The following is a 26,761-nucleotide window of genomic DNA, read 5'->3' as shown; positions in this document are numbered from 1 at the left end:
GAAATACAAGAAAAGAAACTATTAATAGTAATCCATCATTCATCACATTAACTGGATTCAGTGTGTAATAATGAAAGAGCAAATGGCACCTGGTGGAAGAAATACTCAAATCCTTTACTTGAGTAAAGGTTCCAATAAAGCAATGTAAAAAAAAAAAAAAAGTCATAATAAGAATTTTTTTTAAAAGTCCCAACGTAGCAAAACGTAGATAAAGTAGTAGTAGTTCCTCTGGCTGTTATTAGACATGACATATTAGAATACTAAACCATCATTGTGTAAACAAACAGTAGTGCCTCAAGTATCATCATTATATTACATTGACACATTTTTTTTATTACAATCAAATTAGTATTCACAAAATCTTTAAAATACTTTTGGGAAAAACATAATGGAAATACAAAAGTGCACATATTTGCAATGATTAATAATCAGGAATCAAATAAAACACATATAGCACTAAGTATTTACACATTTAACAGCCTCATCCACCACCGTGTTACGACAGCCTCCCTTATAAAGGTGCTGGCAACGGGTCACAGTGTTTAAAATTGTCCTTAATACAGTATAAAGCTGTAGTAAACTCTATACATGCATACATATAATTTGGTTAAAGAAGAGGATTAATTTTCTGGCTGTTTGGGAGGGATTGGTCTGGGCATACCAGGGCCCTGCTTCGGGGGTGGCGGCCTTGCAGGGCTAGTATTTTCTTCTTTATTCCAGTAATCCAGCTCTCCATATCTGAAACTGATGTTATGCGGAAATTCAGGTTAATCAGTCATACAGGTTTGTTAAGTGACAACTCTGAATTCTCTGAATGTGAGGTCACTTAAAACAGTACATACCCAGAAGCTGGAGCTGTGGTAGCTGGCGGATTTCCCGGCTACAATTGAGGAGGAAAAACAAAACAAAACAATATAATATGTTAAATATACTGAAAATGTAGCTGTTACTAGTACCTGTTAACTTCATTGCTGTTTGTTTTCTTTTGTGTAACAGCATTTTTAGTATTGAAAACCTGGTTTTCCAGTTACAGAATAAACATGGCATTGTTTTGCCGTGACTCACAGAAAACAAAAATACTTACTCTATCAGGTGGAGTCTGTGCTGGAGGCTGGGTTGTGGCACTTGAACGGACATTTCTGTTTGGTTGTGTGTTTGAATTTATATTTTGAGCATTATTTGACCTGTAATAAAATCAAAAACTTATTAAAAACAATAATCTCTCCATCAAAATTTAATTTAAGACATTACCACAGCAGCTTTTAAAATATATCTAAAGTGATTTGATGCTTACTTCCGCCTTCTACCTAGACACGGTTTCAGAGTATCTCTCCTGAAGACGTAGAGCAGCACCAGAATAAGAAGGACCAGAAGAGGGACCACCAGCAGGAAGAAGATCAACAGGCCGTTCCTGAGGGAGTAGTCTGAGGATGCCGAAGTCATATGTGAACAAGGAACAATATATTTAACCATACTATTTATCATAAACAGTCATGTTCATATTGCATATTCACTATATATTTTTTCTATTACAGAAGTTACAATAAAATATCAAGTTGTAATTGCCAAAATAATAGGCATGTTTTTTTTAAATTGATACAAGTGGCGTTATAAAATTGACAGAATCAATTAAAACCCACCTATCTGAGCTGGACCACTGTCTATGCTTCCACCTCGACCTGACCTGTCACAGTTGGGTGGGGCCCACCCATTATCACAGTGGCAGTGTCCTTGGTCATTACATACCTGAAGAAAACATCATAACAGCAAAGTTAGACTTTCCATTAGTGGCCAGCAATGAAGTAAAGAAAGTGAGGAATTTTTTTTTTTTTTTTTACCCCTCGGCCATTGCAGGTGGTCTGGGCATCACAGTCTAAGTTTGGCAACAGTGCAGTTGCATTTACACACTTAAAATCAAGGCAGGCCTGAAAGAGAAGATCAAAAACGTAATATTATCTTTCACACTTTATGTGGTTAAAATGATGTGTCATTGTGGCAGAGTCTTCCGGGAACAAGTCACATCGCATTAGGTTCCTTATTACATTCCTTCTCTGACGTGCAAACATCCTAGAGTAGTTTCCAGTATTCAAAGCCTACTCACCTTTCCTTTACCACAAGGGCTGCCGGGGTTAACGTAGGCAGGATCTAGCACATCTGTGCCGAGGTTGAAGTCTGCATTAATACATCTTGACCCATCGACTATTTGGATGCTGACTTGGGCTCCAGGAGGGGGGTTGTTGACGTCCACATTGGTACACTGCACCTTTCCACACATGGTGTTTCTGCAGTGGAAGTTCAGAGAAAATTGTTCATCAGCTAAATCGTGGAAAAAAATGACCTAGCCCTTAACTGACAAAATAATATTGCATCACATAATTTTGCTAACATAAGCATCAAGTAATATATAATGCATAAAGTACATGACAACATTGATGAAACTGTATCCATGTGAGTTCACAAGCCCAGTTCCCAACAGGTGTGCTCTGTGTTGCTGTATCATGTAATAAATAATTGAGTTTCATCTCCTGAACTTGATACTAATTATAAAATGACTGCTGCGGAGTTACAGAAAATTTTAAATCTGAACTTACTCCACAGGACATTTGATGTAACTTCCACTGCTGGTGATGCCACAGTTTCCAAATGAATTTCCTTGGATATTTGCATGTTGAAAACAAGTATCTGCTGCCTTTGTCGCTTGATCTGCCCAAAGAGCAAATAATAGCCAAGATAAAATATTAATGATAAGAAGTGAATTAATATCTTGCCAGATGATCAGTATCTCCTTGTAGACTCTTAACTGGAATAACAACATTAGCATATACTGGATGTACCTGATACAAAGAGATGTTTGCATTGGTAATCATATGTCTGGCATCTGCCCTCATAGCAGTATGCAGCATTGTTTTGACAAGACAGGCCATCTTTGAGATAGAAGTCGTTGGGACAGAACGCACTGCTGCCATCACAGTACTCAGGGAGATCACAAGTGTCGGCAGACCCTCTGCATGGCGTTCCAGATACTTTGATCTAAAACAAACAGCAGAAAATGTAGATTTTTAAGTGCAAAGAATGGAGGATTTATTGCCTTCATTCACTGCAGTCTTGAGTCTAGCAGAATGCTGACCTGACAGTCTTCGCAGCATTCCCCATGAGCGCAGGTGGCCCCACGTCTAAACAGACAGGTGGCAGCAACACAGCAGCTGTTATCACATTCCTGTATGAAATGGAAACAGAGCAAAACTATACCCGTCACCACACTACAAAGACATATCAAGGGTTAGACATTCATTCACGACACCTGTCTAAACTGAGAATAAACCACAAGACCAACCCTGACATTGTTTCTCTCTGTGAAACTTTTCACATTTACTAGTTGTCAGATTTAAAACACCTGCATACAAACACTTAGCTCCCTCTATATTACACGACAATAATGTACTCAACAACATGAAGTGCTCAGTTCTGTAACTTCTTGAGTGTACTGATCAGATAGGCGGTGCTCTACCTCGGGTCTGCCACAGTCACACTGCTCTCCTTTGTCCAGACGGCCATTTCCACATTCAGCAGAATCAATCACATCTGAAGGTGACGGCTGGTTTCTCAGACACACGCCTCCTCCACGGAGGATGAGATTCTCAAAGTCTCTCTCACTGCAGCTGCTGAAACTGGTGGAACCACTACAGGGTGACAGGATAAGGTATTAATGAACAGACCCACAAAATCAATGGTCCGATCATATGTCTGCTTCTTATCACCTCCCCATGACAATATGGGTGTTGTAAAAGGCACAGAATAATTATTGTTGGATTTTAACTACTATTTAAAGTCAAGGGGTTAAGAAATAATTTATAGAAGATGTTTTACCTAGCGCCGGCAGACATGATGCAGCTGTTGTCAGTACATCGGCAGCCTGTGTTGTCATGATTCATCCCCAGGTTATGCCCCATCTCGTGCGCCACAACAGTAGAGACAAAAGCCAAATTGTCGTTGCCGAACTGTAAAAAGACACATGAACATTCTGTGCTTAATTTACCATACATATCCAAACATGTTGTACTAAATTGAAAATCGTCCATTTTATAGTCACAGTGACAGAGTGTTTTTAGCCAGACTGATTTAATCTATTTCCTGATTGACGATTCAAAAGTTTGACCTAATTGGCAGCAATTCTCATCTTGTTCACAGGTATGTGGTTTATTTTTAGTTGGTCAGGAAGATGTATTTCCTTTCAGTATGAGCATAAAAAAAATCTGCAAAAGAATCTAGGGAATCCAATGAGAAAATAAAAGATGCCTTGTCATGGAGCTCAGGAGCACTGTGGTAAGTCTAACCTGTTTGAAAATGAGCTGCACTTATACAAGGGTACATGAATAATGCAGGGAGTATCAGTTTCTACACAAAAGCTCACGCTGCCAAGGCACCGTAGTGTCAGCTGGTGTTAGAAGTTAAAAGGGAGTTGAACTGACCACGTTGATTCCTCCAGCAGTCGCCACGGAGCAGACAGTGCCCACGAAGGCCATACCCAATACACCTCCATCGTACACCGTCGGCCGACCGCTGAGGAAGAAGTGAACCAAGAGATAGATCAAAACATCTGACCTGTATCAAACAGTGTCATGATGGCAACATGGTATTAAAAAAAACAAAGGCAAGAAGTTACTTACACAATGAGTTGTCCAATGTCGTGCTTGATTCTTGGTAACAAAGTCGCCTTCCTCCATTGAACAAACCTCCCCAACACGTCTCCTGCAGATCCTTCCACACTGAATGGATTACTGTTCGTAAAAATCTCCAGCCCGACCAACACGACACGAATATTCAGAGGTTTGTAATACTAGAATAGAACAGAAAATGCAAGCAGATTGTCTTAAAGCACAGCACAGCACTAGAACAGAAACAACTTAAAGATTAATTCAAATTTTGCATCGTTACTTTTACAAACAACTTGAATTCTCACCGCGTCCAGCAGGTTAGCCATTTCCACCAACTCTTCGCGCACCGCTGTCTCATTTTGTTTCTTAAAATTATACTGTAAAATAGATTTCACATAATGATAAAAAAAATATTTCATATCTATTTGCATACATTGCTTAATACTTTGGTCAATACTGTATAATCCACAGCACAGGAAAAGCATTATGACATTTATGGATGGAACAATAAGTGATGAGTCACTTGGCTGTACAGGGTGTTAACACCAACACCAGACCTATTGCAAGGAATTCATTCTTGCTTTCACAGCAGTCAACTCATGCACACGCTGTGTACACCCACCCGGAGATTATCGGCAACCAGCACCAGTTCCACGTAACTGGTTTGTGGTAAATTACGCTTCCTCTGTTGAAACAGAAAGCAAAGAATAAGAATAAGTCACAAGCATCAATCATGCTATCCAAAACCTATTCACACTGACTGAATATAATATACATTAAAGTGAATGTAGTGTGTGTCCTAACCCGCAACAGTGAGGTCAGTGAGTGTCCAGGTTCAAAGGGTTGATGGCTTTGCGTCGATCCAGCCTCACTGACGACCCCACAGGTGACAGGTTCAGACTGAATGTCCTTCATCAGGTACAGAATATGGTCATCGGTGGCAGATTGTGCCACGGGCTCAAGTGCATATGTCTCATTTCCAAAGATGATCACACCCCTGTAAAGAAGTAAATAAAGAGGTCACAGATTGTTTTGGCAAAATCGGACTGGTACGAACCTTTGAACCAACTGTATTTTGTTTAATGTGTGACCCAGCTCTGGCCTCAGTAGTACAGTTTAAATCAGCATCACTGAGAATTGTGTCTTAAGTTATATTTATCTGTTCAAGTGATGACCTCAAGCATTAATTCTACGAAAAACTATTATGAAATACAGAATCAGTATATGTCTGATTCATTGAGGAAGTAATAACAGGAACAGAGATTTTTCTACCTTAGGCCAGAGCATGTGCTGAGAGCCACCACTGAATTCTCATATCCCTCCACTTCTCCATGGTAGTAGCAGTGTGCCTGGGAAAAGAAAAATAGATCCGGGGTAAAGGTTGAGGTTGGGACAGCCTTATAAACCAGGATAGGGAACATACATGGTGACTTACATGTTGTTTGAATGATGAGCTGTGTGTCGTATTGGTGTCATGTGAATACTGAGCAAGGTTTGGGTGTAAAAAGTCCCTGAAAAAAAGAGAAAGTCAAATAAGTGGGACACTTGGTTTGAAGCACCAACAAAAAGGGACTTACAGTAATGACAGTATGAAATAAAGTATGCCTACCTGTTGATTTTCAGATGAAGCACCTGCTTTTTGTTGTTTATATTGATCGCATATGATATTGTCTCCTCTTCATCCTTCTGACATGAATTAAAAGAAAGTATTATTACATTTTAGGCTATCTTTAAGAGATCAGGTTAAAAAAAAATTAGTAAGGGTTGGCCGACCTCATTGTGCTCTGGCAGTCTGTTGACACTCCTTGTTCGTCTGTTAACGAGCTGAGGATTTACAATAGAGTACTTGGAAAGTTTTGATGTAATTCCATTGAGGTCTGAAAGAAAGGTGAATACACAAAGAAACTCTAAATACTGGGGAAATGCTAAAACACGTGATGCAATTTGCCCTCAGGACGTCATCTAAATAAATAAATAAAAATCACCCATTAAAAGGAAAGGTAGTATTGAAAATGTATCAACTTTCTGTGGAGTTATTATTACCTTGGTTTTCTGATTACATCGTTTTAAAATAACAAAAACAAACAGAATTGATCGTAAAAGTCTAGTGTTGGCTAAAACAGAAACGAAGCGAAGTAGCCAGATATTTTCCTGCTCTGTCGAAGTGTTAACACAATATATGATCCAGATAAGATAAACCTCACCTTTGTTGTCAATCCCAGATATGTAACAAAGCAAAAAACCAACGAATACGATGTATTTTCCGACCATGGTCCCGGTTACAGCATGAAGTCCGTCTCTGTGTCAGACCAACTGGTTGTCCGCCTGAGAGGGCAGTGCTCTGCTCTCGCTTCCCGGTGCTCAGGTGCATCCTCTCAGTGGGTGTAGCCAGGTGAGCTACAAGCAGGAGGCGAAGTAAAACAAACAAGACGCAAAGGCATATTGACAAGACTGCAAATATTTGCGAGTGTTTTCAGTACAGTTAGGCTATTGTGTCAAGTTTTAACTAACAGTTGCAATCTTTGTTTTACAAACAATCCTCTGCCATCTTTCACTTCTCCATGTATCATAATATTTAACATTGTTTATAAAATTATATTGTAACTATATTGTACAAAAAGTGTATTACAGTATGTAATAATAATAATAATGATTATTATTATTGTTGTTTTATTCATTTTTTAAACAACTGTGATTTAAAAAAAAAAAGAGTATGAAAGCTGGACGCGAGCTTTGGAGATATCGCGTGATTTCAGGAGCTGTTACGTCACCCGTATTGCGGAAGTTGAGCAGCGCCACCATTGAAATTTGTCAGACAGAAAAAGTACTACTGTTGCGCACTTAAACATTTATCAAATGTTAACAAATGAACTTCTTGTGCACTTGAAGGCTGTTTCTAACTGAAAGATTTCACTCTACACAGAACCCGGTCAAATGCTAATTTCAACCGGGCTGGTTTTTCGGTTGTTTTTGACAAACGTAGTTAGCAGGTGAGCTAATGAGCTATGTATAAAGCCGGTATTTTCCTGCAACGTTGAGAACTTCGCTGACGCTTATTAGTTGAACTAAAGCACCGACATGTGTTTTTTTTAGTAAATGGTGGCATGTATGGCTGCATGTCGTATTTTGAGATTTGCTCAGTTATTGAAGAAAGGACTGCCCACGAGACAAGTCTGGACCAAAACTTCACTTGTGGTGTCAGCTCAAGTTGTATTGTGAGTAGCCTACATATTAGTACTGTATTAACATTTTAAATCTGACAATACGCCGCTTTGTTTCAAAACAATATGTATGTCTTGTATTGTATGTCTCCTTTCACCCAGAATGACTGAACTGACAGACTTTGAGCCCTTGGCAAAGAGACTCAAGGTTGGAGACAGTTCCCCAAAATCTCCTTCATCGTCTCTCCAAGGTATTTTGGTAATCATGACATTAAAGCAATTTTATATGCTAAATAAGTTAAAAGCAGTATTTGATACTATTTTCTCTGCTTCATTCTTCAGGTTCGTTGTTATGTAGTAAAAGAAAAGATAATACTACAGTAGACGAGGAAAAGGGGCAAAACAACACAGAGATCAAGATGGATACACAGCCAAAGACTGGAGCAGGTGGCTTGCGACGCGTAAAGACAAATGCTTCCCATCAAAAAGTCGTCCCCAGACCGCAACAGAACTTCAGAAGTACACTTGACCGGTGGTTGGTCAAGCCTACAAAAAACCCAAATACAAAAGATGTGTGCCAAACTGAGGATGTGGTAGAAATGACAGATGACAGTGCCTTTCAGGGCACCTCGGCTCAGTCACAGGAGTGCCAAAACGCTGAAAAACATACAGTCTCTGACACAGATGAAGAAACCCAACCCTTGACACCACAAGACCTGGAAGACGGCGATCCAGTGTCGCCGCCGGGTTCAAAGGGTTCTGCAGAGACTCGGCTAATAGAGGCGCTGCCCGCTGATGATGGCGGATCTGATAAAGAAGAAATGGAAATATGTGCAGCAAGCTCAGAAGGCCCCGCCAAGCACAATGCGAAAATAACTGATTTCTTTTCAGGGAAATCATCACCACGTCTACCTGTGAAACGTGGCAGGCCAGATAAACCCACAGAGGAACAAGATACAGACACAGACAGTCCATCTGCTGATGTCAAGCCTGACGTCAAATGGCTGGGGACGCCAATCAGTGACCTCAAGAGGATGCCTGAATGTAGCAGACGTCTTCCTCCACTGAGGGATGTTCCTGCCCAACACACTGTGATGATAAGGGTTTGAACAGTTCTTTCTTTTTAAAACAACACACTACAGTACTTCAGGCCGCTACATAATAGAAACACACAGAAGGAGGTATCAGCTAGGCAGCGGTATCAGGTGCTCTCTTATCCTTGGGAAACTGTGGGAGAGGCTGCATAGCAGTTATCAGGAAGGATGGAGATAAGTTTCTTCCGTAGAGAACATTTATGTTATTGTAAGCATTTTCATTACTATCCCACTGTATTCACTCTGTTACATGATATTTAAGCAAAATTAAGCATCTGAGTCAGCATAAAGCAGGATATTTTTCACTGTGCACTGCTTTCAGAAGGTACAACTGACTTTGCTTATTATTTAACCATTAAAGTGTACCGCCTATATGACATTTATACCGGGGCACACAGCTCATTTAGACTCGTAGCCCAGTTTTTGGATTGTGTACAAATATTGCATCTGTTAATGCCATTTTTTTTAACCCACTCACATTGACAGACAGACCTTCTTCAGAGAGGTAAAGTTCCTGTTCCATATCCTGGGAGGTTTAAGGATACCTGGGACAATGTCCATGTCAAGATGCCCTGTTCCAGTAGTAACCTGTTTCCAGTAGAAGATGAGGTAATGGCTCAAGTGTTTATAGACGGCATCATATATACTGAACTCACCCTGCAGAGACCTAAAAACAGTTGGGCTTTTTACAGGAAACACGAGAACTGCAGAAAAAGAGTCGATGGGAGTTGATCAAAGAAACATTAAACAAGGAATTTACAAGTCCACATGGGTTGAAGGCAAGTTCCACATATTTCTTTTTATGGTGTGCTTAATTGTTTATTTGGTCCTCATCATGCCCACAGTGCTACAGTTGTTATTACCAGATTATGCCACAAGATGGCACCATGAGTCCAGAAACAGAGACAGACGCACAGAGAGACACACCAAGAATTTGTTTTAACTCGTACTTCCCTCTTCTGACTTTGTTTTCTGAATTTGTTTCTTTCAGAATGCAGTATTGAAATACAATGCATCACATGCCCAGAAATGGGATTTCACAGCATTATATCTATACTGCACTAAGGTAAGCAGTGTTAACAATGTTTTTAATCGCTGATCTTTTTATGAAATGTATTAAACCTTTAGGTTTCTGTTGGCCTTCAAATTAACATTGTTGGAAGGGTCATTGAATTGATACTGGCATGCAGACCTAGAAACACAGATTGGAGCACATGTTAAAGTCGGATTAACTGTGAATTAATGAAACATCAACTGTCCGATCATGACACGGCACTGCCCAGCAGAAGGCATCGTAAACCAGTGTTGCTGCCGCCTCTCACAGACCTCGTGTTAAAGAAGGTGCAGATGGCTCATTAGTTGGTGAGCATCAGTTTGTGAGAGGTGCAGGGATGTAAATGTCTCAATTAGCACCATATTAGATGTAACTTAATAAAGACAGTATTTAAGTGGCATTTGGACCAGTATCATTGATGGGAATTATCATTAGTGTACACCAAATTCACAAGACTTAAAGGAAAGGGATTTATTTGGACACACTTTATCTTGTCTTGGTATCTGGACATGTATTTTAAGTGTGATATATATTTTTTGGTTTTTAAATTATACTGGCCTCGAGTCATTTTCTTTACAGGCCAAGAGGAAAATAGGTCTGAGTTGCATCATGATGGCCAGAGCACTGTTAGTTCACTGGTCATTGCTCAAGAGTTGTCAGTGTGTTCTCCAGCCTCGTTCGGAGGCCATCCATCATCTGTTGTCTTGATGCACTCTGCGTCATCCCGTGTAGAGAAGCAGGGAGGGCTGTACTATTGTTTGGCTCATGAAGGGGATGGGAATATTCCATTTGGAGAGATGGGACATGTGACATGAGTGTTTTATACAAGAAATCCTGAGCCTATAAGACTGTACAAATGATAGGCTTCATTTTCATTACAGCGAGGGATTGCTCATCCACTCTGTGCTGGATGCATCATCTCGACTACATGCCACAGGTTTTATGATATCTTTCATTTCAGGGAGGAAAAGTACATGTAACACCAGTATGTCAAATTTGTTGCTGTCATTTTCGCTCAAGAACAGTAATGGATTTCGCACAGGAGAGTGTTGCAGCCTTTGAGAGGCAAAGTGGGAGTCTAGAGAAATAATGTAATCTTTTTGCCAAAAGGTCACATTTAGTAACTTGTCAGAACTGAAAATGGGTGGCATTATACCCCAGAGAGGGCTTTACTCCAGCCATATGCTGTTGAGCCAATTGTGTGCAGAACATATGCCATAAATCATATTAGAATGGGAGTTTTATTAGATAAAACCCGAACATGTTAAGAGGCTTTAGCCACGGGCAAAGTTTGGTTGTCAAAGCTGCGTTTGGTTTGCGTCAGGTCCACTGGAATGGCAAAATCTGATTTTAGTCAGACTGCAAAATGTCAAGTACCAATAAACGTATTGAAGTCGTTGGATTTCAAGCGAGATGCCAATAGAATCTAGCTAATTATATTAAACATTTGATTGTTTCGTCGATAGAAATGAAGAATGTGTGTTGGTATCATTGATTGATCATTAGTTGAGGGAGTAATATGTTTGGCTGTATAATTGTGTGTGATATATTAGATACTGTACTTGTAGATACGTTTTTAATGTTATTTGTATGTAATAGTACCTCTTACAGAGTACATTTACTTTATTTATATTGTGTATTATTTCAAAGCTGGCACACAGCTCCTCTTACCCAAGACTGTTTACTGCTCCTGCCCCTTTACACAGTTTATTAACAGCTTGATTGAGTAATGAATCTATCTTTTAATGGTCTAAAATGCTGAAGAGGCAGATACAATCAACCTACACATGTTGTATTTACAATGTAGTGACAGAAATTAGCCTTTATAGCACACAGAATATAGTGTTGGTGTATTACACATTTAATTCAAAGAGCCAATTACACAGGATACTACAAGTTTGATTTATTTCCAGTGCAACACAAACGTAAAAAGGGGGAGCAGCAAACAGGGCAACGTAAAAGTACCCCATTTTTCACTTTGTTACTTTACTCTGGAGAGGGCAGAGTGCAGATACTGTAGCAGGATGGTTTTGAGTGTCAGAGAAAAATAGACGTGAATGGCACAGAATGACGGGCTGGGCACCTTCATTGAATATTCATCCCAGCGATCACATCTTATGAATAACTGAAAAGCTGTTGATGGACAGCATCACTTTTGTTCACGTCTCATTCTGCAGCCAAGCCAGCGAGCGCTGTATTTATGGTTATGAGGATGCGAGTGTTTTTATTTTTTACATGGTCACACGTCCACAGACGCAGTCAAGCAGATTGCTTTATTGCTCAGACCTGCGGGGAATAGGAACCGGGGCGCGAGGCGCTGTTTTAAATCTACATGGGGAGCTCTGGTTTCTCACTGTCCAAACCCTGACATCTTGCTTGATTACTTTGTCAGTTGGGTGTGATGTACAGACCTGTATCAAGTCATACAGAGAGTTAGCTCAGTTGATTTGAGGCACTGTCTTCTGCTGATTTAAGGAGCTCGGCTTATACTGCCTCAGCTATATCCACCGTCTTTCTGTCAACCGCCTTTCATTTATTACGCCCGTAGGAGCAGTTTATGATGTCAACCAGGTCATTACTTATGACAGTGTTTAGTCAGGCTTCCTTTGCCATAATATAAATGTTCTGGGCTAAATCACCAGTCAAGGCTCCTTGTCCTGGGAACACGCTGTCCTTTCTATTTCAAACGCTCGGTCATTTGCATCTATTCCAGGAAGACTGTTTAATCAGCTGGCGTGGTCCTGCAGCCTTGATGAAATTGCTTCGTGATTGATCATTCTGACATTTTGTAGCCAATATGGGTGTAAATACAGGTAGAATGGTATATTGTCTAAAATACTGTATGTTAGTGCACAGACGCTGTGTTGTTGAGTCATGGATGGTTGGTACTTTACTTCAATATTTGGTTCTGGTGGTTCATTATTATAGATGAACTGTCCACCTAAAGCCAGATGTATCTTAACTATATCTTTCATGTTCCCCTTTTAAAGTTCCCCTTTAAAGTTAAAGATATACAGGTCTGCATGCACAGTATTATAAATGAATCCTTTCAAAGGAGGGTCTTGTTATTTGGTGTTCTGTACTGCTTGTTATTTTTCATTAATTTGTTTCTCTGTAAACTTGTACATGAAGTCTCATCATCTTGATAGAGACCATGGCTGTAATTTGATCTGTCCATCTCAAACTACTCAGCCCAAACAGCTAATAATGTCACAGCTGAGTTTTGTGGCAAAACAACAAACATAAACAGATCTCTTGCTCTCTCCAAGGTCCTGGAGCCTGATGCTGCCAAACATCTGTTTGGCTCCTTGTTGCCAGACATGGTGCAATTAGCACTGAGAGCATCTGAGCTCTGTACCAAGGTAACAGCCATCACTAACTAATGGACACTGACTCGCTGGTCTGTGACACAGTAGATCACTGCAGCATGTTGATCCCAAAGGTCACAGCAGGACAAATAAGCTTGTGAAATGGTAGCAAAAATTGTGAGGTCAAGGCATATAGCTATTGATAGTCATTTATCACATGTGTCATTGTCCTTTTGCTAATGCAGGATTTTTTTTTTGGCATGTACGTAGCTGTGGCTGGGAAAGTCTCATTAAAAAGGTTTTTGTGCATTCATTTAGCCAAGCAGACAATCGTTTAATTTTAATTTTACATCTGTATGTAAAATTTATTCTTAGTTTGATTAAGTGACCCACACAAGTGTATCATTTTCCAAGCAAACAGATTTGTACTAAAATATTACTCAAGCACTGGCAAGCTGTGTTGTAGTAGACCATCTATATTAAACATTGGTCATCACATATGTAGCATAGACACTTGTGTTAGTTCATTGCTGTTTGTTATTCTCTAATAGAACAGAATCTGTTTTAAGGATATAAGATATAGTGGCTGGTTTAAAGTTAATCTACTGAAAATGACATTGATTCTTTTGAACTGATCCTTGATTAAGGTAGAGAGATGAAGAGATTATTATTAAGAAAACTAAATGGATTATCCCACTTGTGCATTATTATAATGTAAATGTGATAACCAAAACAATAAGCCATCATTATTTGTATCTAGTGCCTGAAACAGACACAGAGCTGGTTATACAGATTGTTTATTTATAAATCCATAATCTTTATTGGAAGTATGGATCACATGTGCGCATGAACAGACCTTGATTATAATTGCTGATTCAAGAAGCACAGAGTGCTTTAAAATTATTACGTTTATGCAGCATGCTTCACTGTTTCATTTGGCAAATGGACCAAACAAATGATTTTGACCTTCCTCTGTTGTGCCTCTGTTCCTCCTTTTAGCCGATACCCCTCCTCAAGAGGGGCATGAACCACTCCATCACTATGTCTCAGGAGCAGGTGGCATGTCTGCTCGCCAACGCCTTCTACTGCACCTTCCCGCGACGCAACTCCAGAAGAACTGAATACGGCAACTATCCAGACATCAACTTCGTCAGGTAATAGCAGGAATGTGGTACGATGCTTAACTTACACAATCTAAATGATACAGCTGTGACAACAAGCTTCATTTCCATCAGGGGGCACTACTGTATATGCTTTTCTAACTAACCATTTTTATCTTCTGGATGTTAAAGCAAGCAAATAGGCAAATGATCACATCAGTCACTTTTCATTGGGACATTTTTTAAAAAGCTACTCTGCTTTTAAATTGTGCAATCTTATTGGTAAGAACAGTTTTATCACTCACTATTTACCGGAACAAAATGTTTTGGTTCATCTGGTCACAAATTAATATCCACAGCTGGGCATTTTGTCTCACAAAGGGATGTATGCTTTTGTACAGCTTATTGAGACAAGGGCAAAATGATTAATTGGTTATTATGAGGGATATAAACAATAAAGAAGACAAAGAATAGGAGGTTTGCATGGCAGGCAACCCTTGTTTCAACCATCTTATCTTACTAATTTGCTGAGTTTGCTGTCCTTCTTTATGTGTAGCTCACAAGCCAATCTTTTTGTTTTTTTCAGTTTTGTTGATCATGACAAACAGGGTGGCAGGAGGTTTTTTTCTAAACCTCTGCAAAATTTTCACTGAGGAGAGCGTCTGGGTGGTGTAATGCAAAATCAGTCTGCAGTTCGCTTCTCAGTCATGTCCCCCATCTCTGTTGGCATCATAGTGTAATTACCTAAATGGAGGCGGGAATTAGATTAACATTGACTCAGATGGCTGCCTTTGACAACGGAGAAGACCATTGGCTGTTTTGCTGAGGACTGTGACACTGAGTTCAATCGCATCAGTATTTCATTCACATAAAGGGTTTTGCTGTGATATAAAGGAAAGCAAGTTCCATCTTTTTAGCCTCTGGGTACCACTCCTGAATCACCAGGTGTGAGGCAGATATTAAATGCTTTGAAATTTCCATTTATTTATTTCCTTTTTGATCACATTCTTTGGGTCCCAAACTCTTCTTTTTTGTCCTTCATTATCATTTCACAAGAACGTTCACGCCTGATAGGTAAAGGAAGTAAAAACAAAGCTTTTATCTGCAGATGTTCTTTGAACTCAGTGCTGATTTCTTATTTGCATTGAGATAATTGAAACTTTTTATGTTTTCCTGGTTTGTACGTCTGCTCTGTCATTCAAAGTGTTTCTCAGAAAACTTTATTTTACCATAAAGTGCCATTAGCTGAGTTTTCTTGTGCTGATGATGCAGAAACCCAGCTGTCATACCTACTGTAGTCACTTATACCCTTTTCCTTAGTTACATCATAGCTTTCTGCACATCTGTGGGGAGTATGGTGATGTTATATAATTTTGTATTAATTCCTTACTCCCAAAAGACCCCATTGGGATTTGTTACTAAAAGCCTACTCTCACTAGTGGCTAGCTTATGTCAAAGGCAGTTTGCCCTGAGGACTACACAATGTATGATTGTTTCTAGGGGCCATGTTAACTAAAAAGAGAAGCGAATGCAGGAGTTGACTTCGATGAATGAGTTTCTCAGCCCCTGAGGGGGCCCCCGGTGCATCATGCTTTTATCATTATTTCATTTCACTCACATGAAATTACTTTCTCTTTATTGTGGCTCGTGAGGCGGGCTGTGGGGCTCTTTATGGATTTTCTCGAAAGGGAGACGGTGGGCTTAATGCTGAAAGTTCATTCAAACACACCAACTGCAACTCGCTGCCAGCAGCTTTGTGTAGTGCGCGTTTGTGTGTTACTTTTCAGGCGGACTGACCTCTTGCCTCCTGAGGATGTTGCTTAAAAGGGACACAGGGCTTCTTAATGTATCCCCAAGGAGGGAGCCCTGTTTCCCCTCTCTGCTCCTTTTTTTATGTGAGTGCTGTGAAGTGGCACATGAGTGTGACTCTGTGATGGCAAGCCCGGGGCAACTCCATTGTCGTAACAGTGAAGGAGCTCCTACATTATCGTCTAGTGACTGAAAGAGAAGCTGAGTGAGAGATGAACTAATTCATATCAAAAGTTAAAGCATGACTGAACTCACATGGCCAAAGTGGAGGTCTTGTGTCTCTATGGCACTGGTTATACAGGCAGTCTTTTTTCCAGGTCTTGGCTAAAGCTTTTTGAGTCTAAGACTTGGTGTTTTGATGCTATAATTCTCATGCTCAAAAGCTGTTTTAATTCTTTCTTTTCTTTTCTTTTTTTAAGCGTCATATCTGTAGCCTAACTTCAACAATAATTTGATGAGATTTTACATTTCTCTTTGTCTTCAGGTTGTTTGAGGGGTCCTCTTCAAGGAAGATTGAGAAGCTGAAAACCCTGATGTGCTATTTCCAAAGCATCACTGAGCAAAGTAAGTGTTAAGATTTTAAATTTCATGAGAAATTTAAATATTTTCAGTAATGCATTCTTATTATTGTAAAGTACGGTACAGTTTTAACAATGTTACTTACTTTTCTTGCTTTTCAGAGCCCACTGGACTTGTAACATTCACACGAAAAAGTTTGGATAAACCCATAAACTGGAAAAGGTGTTGTCTATTGTACTGATTGAGTATAGAAAACCTTATAAATGGTTTAAATATATATCTGTATGTTGTTTCTGCGAACCCAGTAGGCTATTTAGAAGCAATTAAAGGTCCATATCCTTCATTTCATTCACTGTTAATAACCAGAAAACATTTTATCCTTTGTTTCAGCTCACAGACTCCACTCACGAAGCTCCACATTACTTGTGAAGGAACCATCGAGGATGATGGTTATGGGATGCTTCAGGTAAGATGCAGAGAAGAGAAGAAATGTCTCAGTCGGCTCAAACTGTGTAAAGACAACATGATGGTTGTGCTTAAAGGAAGTTTAATTTGCAGAGTGATAATATTTTTTAGCTTGAAGCAGTTTTTAGTTGGAACGATACTCCTCCTTGTCCTCGTCTCCCGTTCTCTTTTCCACTGAGCCGCCTCTTTCTGGAGTCTTTCACCCAGATTGCTTACTACTGCTGAAAAGGCCTGTGAGGGAGCCTGTGTCACATCCGAGGGAGTGTGTGCTGGGACTGGGGTCGAGGCCTCTGAGCCTCCTCCGCTCAAAGTGTCGGCCGAGCTTCCTGTACACTGTCAGGACGGCCCGCTTTGCCTTTCACCTTTTGTTTGCCTCCAGTTGCCACAAGCTGACAGCTGATGTGCACACATGACCAGCTCCGGGGCACACTGCGGCCCGGATTGATGGATGCTCTGCTCTGGGTAGGGGGGTGGGGTGGGTGCTGACAGCCTGTCAAAGCAGACTTTGGAGCCTGGCTTGTTGTCCCAGAGTTGAGTGACCAGTTTGGGGAGATCTGCTCTCAGTCTGCAGCTCGCCCCCTTTGCATCTTCTTCCTGAGGTTGTGACAGGGTTGGTCTGGGCTCCTCTACAGGCCAGTGAGCAACAACTGTCAGTCCTGAAATTGGATTATATGTATGTTCCACGTGGCTGCTTTCTGACTAAAACAATGAGTTGCCACGTCTGTGTCTGAGCTGAATTGAAGAGGTGCGGATTTTCTTTTGAATCGTAAACAGACCCAAAATGAAGAGGTACACCAGTGTCACCTGAAGATCTGTGCACAAACCTGGAAAGAACACAAGCAGCCAAAGATATCGCAGGCATCAGTCAGCAGTCAATTTAGCAGCATGTTATGACTGGAGGGAGATGTTTGCTTTGGACTCCAGGCCTGCACTTCTTGTTGTGATATTTGCTATTGGCAGCAGCAGACTGAAGTGCCGCTCCTGGGGAGAGCTCATTTTGGCATGGGGGACAGAGGCCTGAGTAATGTGAGCACCTCAGGCAACCTCCCCAACAAGCTTGTCTCAGATTCTGTCACAGGCAAAATAAAAATGGAGGATATCCTTCTGTGAGGTGTTTTCTTGAAGCGTCAAATACAATCTTTAGTTCCTTTCATCTAAATGATGTTGTTTGTTTTTTTGTTTCAAGCATGTGACAAAAGATCAGATGTTTTTAAAGTCTTTTTTTTTTTCATTCTCATTCATCTGTCCTGATTTGCAGGTGGATTTTGCCAATCAGTTTGTGGGAGGAGGAGTCACCGGCTCTGGTCTAGTTCAAGAGGAAATCCGTTTTCTGATTAATCCTGAGCTCATTGTCTCTCGCCTCTTCACTGAAGCCTTGGATCATAATGAATGTTTGATCATCACAGGTCAGTGATCAAAAAATCTCTTACATCCTTGTCGAACCATAATTTCTGCTGGAGGACTCCGATGATGCAATTATTGATCATGCAATCCGTTCATCCAGATGAGATCAATAATGCCCAGGTTCACTTTTCTCATGCTTGACCTATAATTTGACAGACGAAACATAGTAAATGTTTCTGGTCACACACAGCGTGGAGTACACACCTTCAATTTACCCCCATCCTGGCTCAGCGAGAGGCAGAAGGATGTTTGTGGCAATTGGCCTGTTTTCTGCATCTGTCCTTGTCACATGTTTCCTTTTGATTGGCTGTAAAGGGGAGAGCTGCGTCAGTCAGGAGCAGGAGATTGGGCTTTCCTGATTGCTCCGTTGCCCGTCTCTGTTGAGTAATTCCCACTGATTGTACTTCAGTATTGAGTGGATCTGGCAGACAAGGTTAGGATGGGCCAGCAGACCCACTAACAAGGGCTAGCCCTGAGGAGTCCCAGCAGGAGGCTGATGGTGCCTGTCTGGTTTTTTTTGTGTGTTTTTTTTAATCAAACAGTTTGTCTATGTGAGATAGTAACTGAAGGAGCTTGGAAACCAGTGTTATGTCATATGGCAGTAGCTAATCAAAATCAAAGGCGGCCTGCAAAAATTAATTTGTTGGTCCACTTCACTAAAATTTAATCATTTAATCAGCTGCTGCCAAAGACACAACTACAAATGAATGCTAATGCTCCATCCATATTTTTTGCTACATGTGTAAAACGCCAAAAAACAAACAATCGTCAATACAGGTTCATTGTCCCAGGCAGATATCAATGCAGTTCCTTGTTACTTTGTCAGGTTGTATTATGTAATGCAAGACCATGACCAGTCGCAGTGTTATATTGGAAATGACCACATCCCCTAAATAGATGAGTTGCTTTATCATTACATAACGCCTGGGCTGGGTTTGAACAGGAAGTGATGCAGCAGAGCCTCCACCCTCCTGATAACCAATCACATTGCCGTATCAGATCTTCTTGCTTCGGCGGAGTCACCTTCAGACTTCTTGCTGGCCATCTCTCCCCTCGCCTCCACTTACACCACTTAACTTTATTACTGGAGCCCAGAATTAATTATAGCTGGAAGACCTGCCCAAGACCTGCTCCGCTAATGGACTCTTCCATTCCATCATCTTTATTAAACCCTGCCCGTATCTCTAGTCCCGCCCGTTGTAAAAGTCCAAGTCTTTGGCTGCGTTGTGGCCATGTGGTAAATCATATTCCCCTGTGATACATTTTGGCATACAGTAGGGAAGCTAATGGATCTTACGTCTGCACTGAAATTTGCAAAAGTGCCCTGGCCTAATTGAATTTTCCTTGATTGCTAGGTATCTGGCTGCTGTTGGGGCGGTCAAAAGTATAAATAGTATCAAGGAGAAGTCATATGATTCATTGAATGGCAGTGCTGACCAGAAACTACAGTGCAAGGTTAACGCAAGCAGGAGATTGTAGCATAGGGACAACTGTCTTGATGCTGCACAAAATCTTGCTTTTGCATTATCTTTTTGTATCAATAGCAGACTTACATTTTTGAAAATAGTCTTTGGAGAAACCAATGATGGCCTTAAATGGAGATTTTTCTTCAATTGAAATTTTTATGGAAAATTTTTTTATGGTAATTAACATTTATTCTCATTTTCCTACATGCAGACCTTAGCAGTAATACAATAGTTAAACTCAATGAGAGGCACTCCTGACCTTTTACAGCCTCAGGTACAGCACAAATATGAGACACTTTGTTTTAACGTATTTACACATGAATGGAACAACCTTCAAGACCATTGGGGATCATGATCTTTATGCAACCTGTTTGTTTATAAATAATTTCTAATAACCAGACACATCTTACCCTGACCAAGATTGATCCCCTCCACACAACAAATAACTGAAAATGACAAATGGGTTGCATGGAAAATCAAAAGCATAATTTGTATTTTTTCCTGAAGGTTATTCCTTTCAAATGCAAATTTAGTTGATCGCAGGGTTTGATATTTTTGGAGACCCAGAAAAGGTCAGGTGTATGCATAGTTAACACAAAGCCATCTTATTTGGTAGTGGTAGTATTATTTTTGTTTTGAATTGCTTTACATTTTATTTAAAAATTCAAACATTACTGGAATATTTTTGTCCACAAATTGAGAGGTCCGAGTTCAACATAGATACAAATCTTCAATTAGCTCCCATGGTGCTGCAGGTTGACATGAGTGTGTGTTTTTATGATTCCAAAAAGAGGTGACACTGTCATTGCCCTCTGTCTCCGTGTCTTTTATTAACTGTGACTTGACAAACTACACAGTTACAATGCATCTTCTTGAGTCAGGGTAAAATCTGCACCTAAAAATCCTGGATTTTCAGTGAGACCAAAGCTCCTCAGTTTCTGATTTGTCCACACTTGAGAGACGCTAACTTGATGATGCCACGGCAGAGAACTTAATTTAAGCATCTTAAATTTATTATTGCAGCAGTAATTTTTACTTTTACGGTTTTAAAAAAAATTACAAAATGGGGGATGGAAGCTGATTATCAGTGAAATACCTGTCAAGTGGAACCTGCTAAAGAGATTCCCTCCCCCCCATATGCACCTTCTAATACATGCTGACTAAGACCCCACTACTAATCACTTGGTTTATCCACTTTCCAGCATGAAGCAGCCCACAAAGTGCTCTCCACGTTCAGGTTCTAATGAGCCATAATGAATGGGAAGTTAATTTGTGGCCTCATTTGTTTGACTGCTGTTGCCTCCCCACCTAACGCTCCCCTTTTACGGGTGTTGAGAGTTCCCCACGTGGGCGTGCGGTCAGTCGCTGCTTCTCACATCGTTTTTAAGAGGGAGCAATAACTTGACCTTCCTCTTGTCAGAAGACAGCTGCTCCTGCTTCCTCCGATCGATTAAAATCAACTAGTATTGTGTAGGATACCCTTTTTGTGTCATTATGTGTCTGCTAATGCAGTGTAATCTGGCCAGCCTCTTTAGCTTTGCTACAAATGGTATGTGCAGGGAGGACTCTTTATTTTTGACCAGGTTTGAAAAACTAATTGAGATATTCATGTCTTGCAATGGTATGTGGTCAGTATCCCTGTTTGCTTTGTACCAGGTACACAACAGTACAGTAAATACACAGGCTACGCTCAGACGTACCAATGGGCTGGCAGCCACAAGGACACAACCCCAAGGTATTTATGACACTCAAATGCATACATTTTAAGTTATGTTTAACCCATTTCCTGCCATCATTTTAGTGATGCTCGCAGCCTAGGCTAGGGGAGGGCAGTTTTCTTTGGCTAGTCCATCCATAAATTAAGTCCAGACTTGGAGAGCTCCACAACTACTGGATGGATTGCCATAACATTTTCATGGCCCTGAGAGGATGAATCCTTGTGACTGTGGTGCTCACCTGACTGTTATGATGAAATACCAGCAAAGATAATGACATTTACTTTGCATTTAATTCTAATTAACAAATGTTAGCATCCTAACAGGCTACGTTTAAATGATAAACAATATGAAAAAACATACTTGCTAAACTTCAGCATTGTTATCAGGAGCAAGTTTCTGTTCTGATGTTACAGCCTCACTAAGAGCTTTAGTTTAGAAAATGTTCATATTCTTTGCAACTTTGCAGATAGTGATTTGAAGATTCATGTGTCAGGTGAATTTTCATTTGCACACAATTTTCAAAAAAGGACATGGCTTTTAATGTCTCATTTGACTTTTGTTCTATTTTTGATATTGATGTATGAGAAGTGTATCACCATCTTCACAAAAGCCCAGCTGTTCTGCTACAAAAAACACTGGAAAAAAATATTTCTATGGTCTGTTTCAGAGATGGTTGGCAGAGAAGATGCACAGAAATTGTGGCCATTGATGCACTGCAGTTCAGGAACTTTCTCGAACAGTTTAGCCCAGAGAAAATCAACCGAGAGCTCAACAAGGTAATCTTAATTTTCCATTAACACATGTTTCTTACTAGATTTAGTCTTTTTTTCTCTTGTCTGTCTGTTTTGTTTCTTTTTTCTTTATGACACAGAGCATGAACCCTAGGTTATGCTTTTCGCTCTTGTGCTTGATGCAAGATCAGACTGTGGTTTAGAATAAAATGCCAGACATCCAAAACAAAACATGCCAGCTCACAGGAAAATGGGTGTTAGTGTACGTTGAGTGTTGCTTGAAATGCTTTTTTTTTCTTCTTCAGTAGACAAATAAAGTTTGTATAATTTATGACAGTGGAAGTAAGAGGGGAAACAACTGCTACTCTTTGATGTTATGCTTTGATCCTTCTATAGTCATGTTTCTGTGTTATGCCACAGTGATGCTGTTTTAACTTTATTTGCAATTTCACTTCATGCTTGGTTTGCGCAGATTTAATGGTCTAAGTGCGAGACCATTTAGCTGATAATCGGAAAGCTGCCTCTTCACAAATGTCAGCTGAGATGACACTGACTCATGTTTATTTTTCTCGGTAAATATTTGAACTATAGATAAGTGTCACAAGTGTGTAATACAGACTGATGCATTGTCATTTATGCAGAGAATAAGCTTAATCTTATTCATTACACTCTCCATTAGGCCCAGAATGAATTTTAATCAATGTAATGGCCTGGGGGATGCTTAATCACAATTATTATATTTACATCACATATTTTTTTTTAAAGTAGGAATGGTTCCATATGTGGTGCCCTCGCAGTCAAAGATGCTCATTCGTAATAGAAAATCAAGATGTTAATGTTGCCAAGTCGGCCGTCAGAGAGCATGGAGGAGTTTGACAGCTCTGACAGGGCTGTGAAGAATGCACCAACATGAAGATCAATCCCGTTTCGAATATTGTTTAGCTCACTGTCACATCTGCCCTTTCACAGGAAGAATTTATGACTGGTCAGGGATAGGATGTGCTCTTACCATTCAGTTTCACAATCGACTTCAGCTCCAATGTGAAAACTAATGTCCAGAGGCCCTTCAGATCCTTTATTTACTATCTGCTACCAATAGAAATTATTTTGACATTTGTGACATATAACCCCACTTGACATGTCGGATTTTGTCAATGTAAAGTGTGGGATTACTAATATGTGAAAACCCACTCAAATATTTCATGAGTGGCAGTGTGAAGAGGTGTTAAAAATGTATGTTCTGTCAGGCCAATAAACCTATTCACTGAACGACGTGTCGAGCACCAGGCCTTCAGGCAAATGGAATTACTTTGTCGCTCGCTTTATATATATTCCATTTACATTTGACGGTGAGGAGACGTTCTGTAGGCCCAGCTCTTATTAAACATACCACTGATCTGGAACATGGGGAGGTGATCCCAAGACCTGAGGCTCATCAGAGCCGATTCTGGCTTTTTGTACCTTGTAACCAACATATCATAATGAGGCCGACAGTTTGATGGAGCATCAGTCCAAGAAAACCTGGTTCATTCACAATTTTGATAACAGAAGAGTTATTGTGATGCAGTGTCTGTATATATATATATTTTTTGTTTGTTTGTTTGTTTATTGATTTTATTAATTTAGGTTCTGCATGTAAGTCCTAAACAATGCAGTGTATAGAGCATGCACAAAATCCTGGTGCAATAGCCTGTAAGTAACGTTCATAAGACAGTACATCATGGTAATGGTGTCTCAGCGTACTGTTCACTATTGAGTAAACTAGCAATTGTTTTCTATGTGGAGACTAATAAATATCTGCTACAAAACATTTGTCCTATCATATCAAATCTCTGTTTTTTTACATTTCCTTTCCTAATTTACCCCACCTTCTCATTTAGGCCTTCTGCGGCTTCGCTCGCCCTGAGGAACAAAGCGAAAACCTCTCCGCAGTGGCAACGGGGAACTGGGGCTGTGGGGTTTTTGGAGGTGACACGCGTCTCAAAGGTAAGCACTGACGTAAGACCGGCGTCAGCAGATCTCGTGGACAAAATGTGCTCGGATCATCTTGGCGCGTTTGGCAGTCTGAGCGGACTCTCCTCCTGGTTAAAGCAGAATACATTTCAGATTGAAAGGCTCCAGCAGATCAGTGTGGGCATCCATTTGTCTTCCGGGAATGCGTTCATTTACTTAAGGCCTATTCGTCGCCTTCCTTCTATTGATCAAATGACAAAGTTAATATGTTTCATTAATAGTGAAATTGATCGCCTGCTCGAGCCCATCAATCCGTTACAGCACTTTGTCTGAGCCTTGTATCACTGTCACTGAGCAGGGAGCTTAAGGAGAGTTTATGCTAACCGCTTCCAGTCGTATAGCTCTGCCTCTCGCTTTCTCTTCCTGTCTTAGCGCCGCTGTGCTTGCGAGCTAAACATACATCCGTACATATTTGTTAATTAGCTGAAGCAAGGGAAAAGCCCTCCACAGACACAATCACCTACTGTCTCCTTAATGACATGCCTCCCGGGAAGAGTTTGGTAATTCATACGCAGCTCTCCTCCTGGATTTACCTTCTGTGGCCTCACAAAGCCACTTATTTTTTAATTGTCAGATAATTTTTTGAAGAAAGTGGTCTTAACAGAACAGAGAGGAGAAACTGCTGAAGTGCAGACGTATTCAGCTCAACCCCTCTTCGGGAAAATGTTGATTCAGTTTTCCTCATTAACTTGCCACTGTCCCAACCTTCATTAATCAGCAGACACATTTCCAGTCTCCTGAAATATTCACAGCTCTCCAGGGCCAGACCTGGTCTCTCTTTGTAACTAATCCAGACTTCTCAGTAGGGGTGAGACCTATTCCCTCGATTATTTACCTTTTACTGTACGTGCCACAGAGGCAAGTGCTGCTCACTGTTAATTGTGAATCGGTTACTGGACGACGACTCCTCAGACCTCTTGTTTATGTGACCTTTGCTGTGGTTTCACTACCAGGAAGATGAAAGTGTGTGAACAAACCTGCCATGTTTCTTTGCGGTATAAAAATCCACTTTTTCTACTGCGGTGGAACAGATTTTGTGTCACTCTCACTGTTGAGATTTAACACAGGCTTCTTTTCCTCCAGCCCTGCTCCAGATGCTGGCAGCTGCTGAGGCGGGCCGAGATGTAGCCTATTTCACCTTTGGTGACAGCCAGCTCATGACAGATGTCCACAACATGCACTCCTTCCTCACTCAGAGGAAGATCAGTGTCGGTAAGGCAAACAACCATCCTGCCTGCTTCTTGTTTACACACTCTGCTTCTCTGATGTGCACTTTTTTTGCGAGTGCTCTGCCAACACTGTGGTGGATCATTTAAAACTATGATTGATAATTATTTTTCAATACTTGTTAGGATTTATTGTAAATGATGTGATCGCATAACGCAATGATGTAGCTAATTGCAGATACTGAAGACTGTAGTTCACATTTTCCTTGCTGTGAGGCTACACAACATACACAATCTCCTCGTCTCCATTACAGGGAAGGTGTATGATCTCCTGGGCCAGTACTACAGCTCAGTGTGCAGGAGCTGCCTCAGCCGGCGCCCTGACGTCAGCCTCTATTCCTTCATCTACCAACAGGTCAGCTCCTCCCCGGTGCCCGACGAATCCGACAGGCGCTCGGCCAGACAACATGTCCCCACAGACTGCCATTAAGGTCAGGTGGCTGATGAGTCACTGTGCCTTATCTTCTGAAAAGCGAAACACTTACCAGTCTGCCTTTAGATTTATTTTTTATCTTAATTTCTTTTGTTGGACAAACTTTAAATGAACGGTTCCAAATGTGGTCTCCACCACTGGCAGCTGAAAATGGAAATCTGGCACACAGAGATCTTTTTTTTTTTCAAAAACGAGTGACCTGCGGAAGGGGATTAGTTAATGACCCTGTCTGTCGCTGCAGTCCAAGCAGCGTTCATTTCCCTGCTGCTGGTAATACGCCAATGGATTGAGCTTCAATATGACGCAATTGTGATTTTAATGGTGAGGCAAAGGTTGCCATCCATCTTCAGAGTTTGTCATGTTGCCTTTTTTTACACCCACACATATCCAGCCTAATTGAATTGGCTGTCAGAAATCAAGTTAAAGGAAAAGAATAACAAGAACAGGGTTTGGAAAGCTTGAAGCCTTCTACGGAAAGCAATATGCTTTGTGAAGTAATCTCCTACCTTCTGCATTTCTAGCTGTAAAATTCTGTTTATAGTCATGGGTCTATGAATACATTTTCTGTGGGATCTTTGTTGTGCGCCATAAACATTTTAAACAAC

The 26,761-nt window shown here is 40.6% G+C and overlaps 2 protein-coding genes across 3 annotated transcripts; one reads left to right on the top strand and one right to left on the bottom strand.

Annotated features, from left to right (window-relative positions):
- Positions 1-60: 60 nt before the first annotated feature.
- On the bottom strand, positions 61-7,216 carry adam9b (ADAM metallopeptidase domain 9b). 2 transcript variants are annotated; one of them, XM_085761170.1, is made up of 22 exons: positions 6,860-7,216; positions 6,429-6,532; positions 6,265-6,341; positions 6,091-6,166; positions 5,928-6,004; positions 5,460-5,652; positions 5,278-5,340; positions 4,961-5,032; positions 4,668-4,837; positions 4,470-4,560; positions 3,868-3,998; positions 3,509-3,680; positions 3,128-3,217; positions 2,835-3,030; positions 2,592-2,703; positions 2,102-2,282; positions 1,839-1,925; positions 1,641-1,746; positions 1,295-1,424; positions 1,085-1,184; positions 843-880; positions 61-744 (listed from the first exon to the last, which is right to left on the bottom strand). In XM_085761170.1, exons 1-22 carry the CDS (start codon positions 6,924-6,926, stop codon positions 621-623), a joined length of 2,457 nt encoding a protein of 818 aa, XP_085617296.1. In that variant the 5' UTR covers positions 6,927-7,216; the 3' UTR covers positions 61-620. The 2 variants fall into 2 exon arrangements, with proteins under 2 accessions (XP_085617296.1, XP_085617297.1); XM_085761171.1 differs by having other exon boundaries at positions 92-744; positions 6,265-6,338; positions 6,860-7,028.
- Positions 7,217-7,435: 219 nt separating this feature from the next.
- Positions 7,436-26,619, top strand: LOC146967340 (poly(ADP-ribose) glycohydrolase). The gene is made up of 17 exons (XM_085760615.1): positions 7,436-7,870; positions 7,979-8,067; positions 8,159-8,919; positions 9,397-9,519; positions 9,603-9,689; positions 9,902-9,976; positions 13,234-13,326; positions 14,272-14,426; positions 16,666-16,745; positions 16,862-16,922; positions 17,091-17,166; positions 18,424-18,571; positions 21,692-21,770; positions 22,421-22,529; positions 24,365-24,470; positions 25,581-25,709; positions 25,978-26,619. Exons 1-17 carry the CDS (start codon positions 7,752-7,754, stop codon positions 26,151-26,153), a joined length of 2,466 nt encoding a protein of 821 aa, XP_085616741.1. The 5' UTR covers positions 7,436-7,751; the 3' UTR covers positions 26,154-26,619.
- Positions 26,620-26,761: the final 142 nt, after the last annotated feature.

The sequence above is a fragment of the Trachurus japonicus genome, chromosome 19, assembly GCF_045865225.1.
Source record: "Trachurus japonicus isolate A0001 chromosome 19, Traja_1.0".
Classification (NCBI taxonomy): Eukaryota; Metazoa; Chordata; class Actinopteri; order Carangiformes; family Carangidae; genus Trachurus; species Trachurus japonicus.
Note: the sequence above shows the minus strand (reverse complement) of the source record. Positions and strands in the feature narration are given on the sequence as shown.

Bases quoted from the DNA above. Each gene is read 5' to 3' on its own strand.
- adam9b (XM_085761170.1), bottom strand. From the start codon at position 6,926: ATGGTCGGAAAATACATCGTATTCGTTGGTTTTTTGCTTTGTTACATA. The intron at 5,033-5,277 runs GTGGGTGTACAC...TCTATTTTACAG, and splicing joins TGGTTGCCGATAATCTCCGG to TATAATTTTAAGAAACAAAA. The intron at 2,283-2,591 runs GTAAGTTCAGAT...CTTCCACTGCAG, and splicing joins TACATCAAATGTCCTGTGGA to AAACACCATGTGTGGAAAGG.
- LOC146967340 (XM_085760615.1), top strand. From the start codon at position 7,752: ATGGTGGCATGTATGGCTGCATGTCGTATTTTGAGATTTGCTCAGTTA. The intron at 8,920-9,396 runs GTTTGAACAGTT...TCACATTGACAG, and splicing joins AACACACTGTGATGATAAGG to ACAGACCTTCTTCAGAGAGG. The intron at 16,746-16,861 runs GTAAGTGTTAAG...CTTGCTTTTCAG, and splicing joins CCAAAGCATCACTGAGCAAA to AGCCCACTGGACTTGTAACA.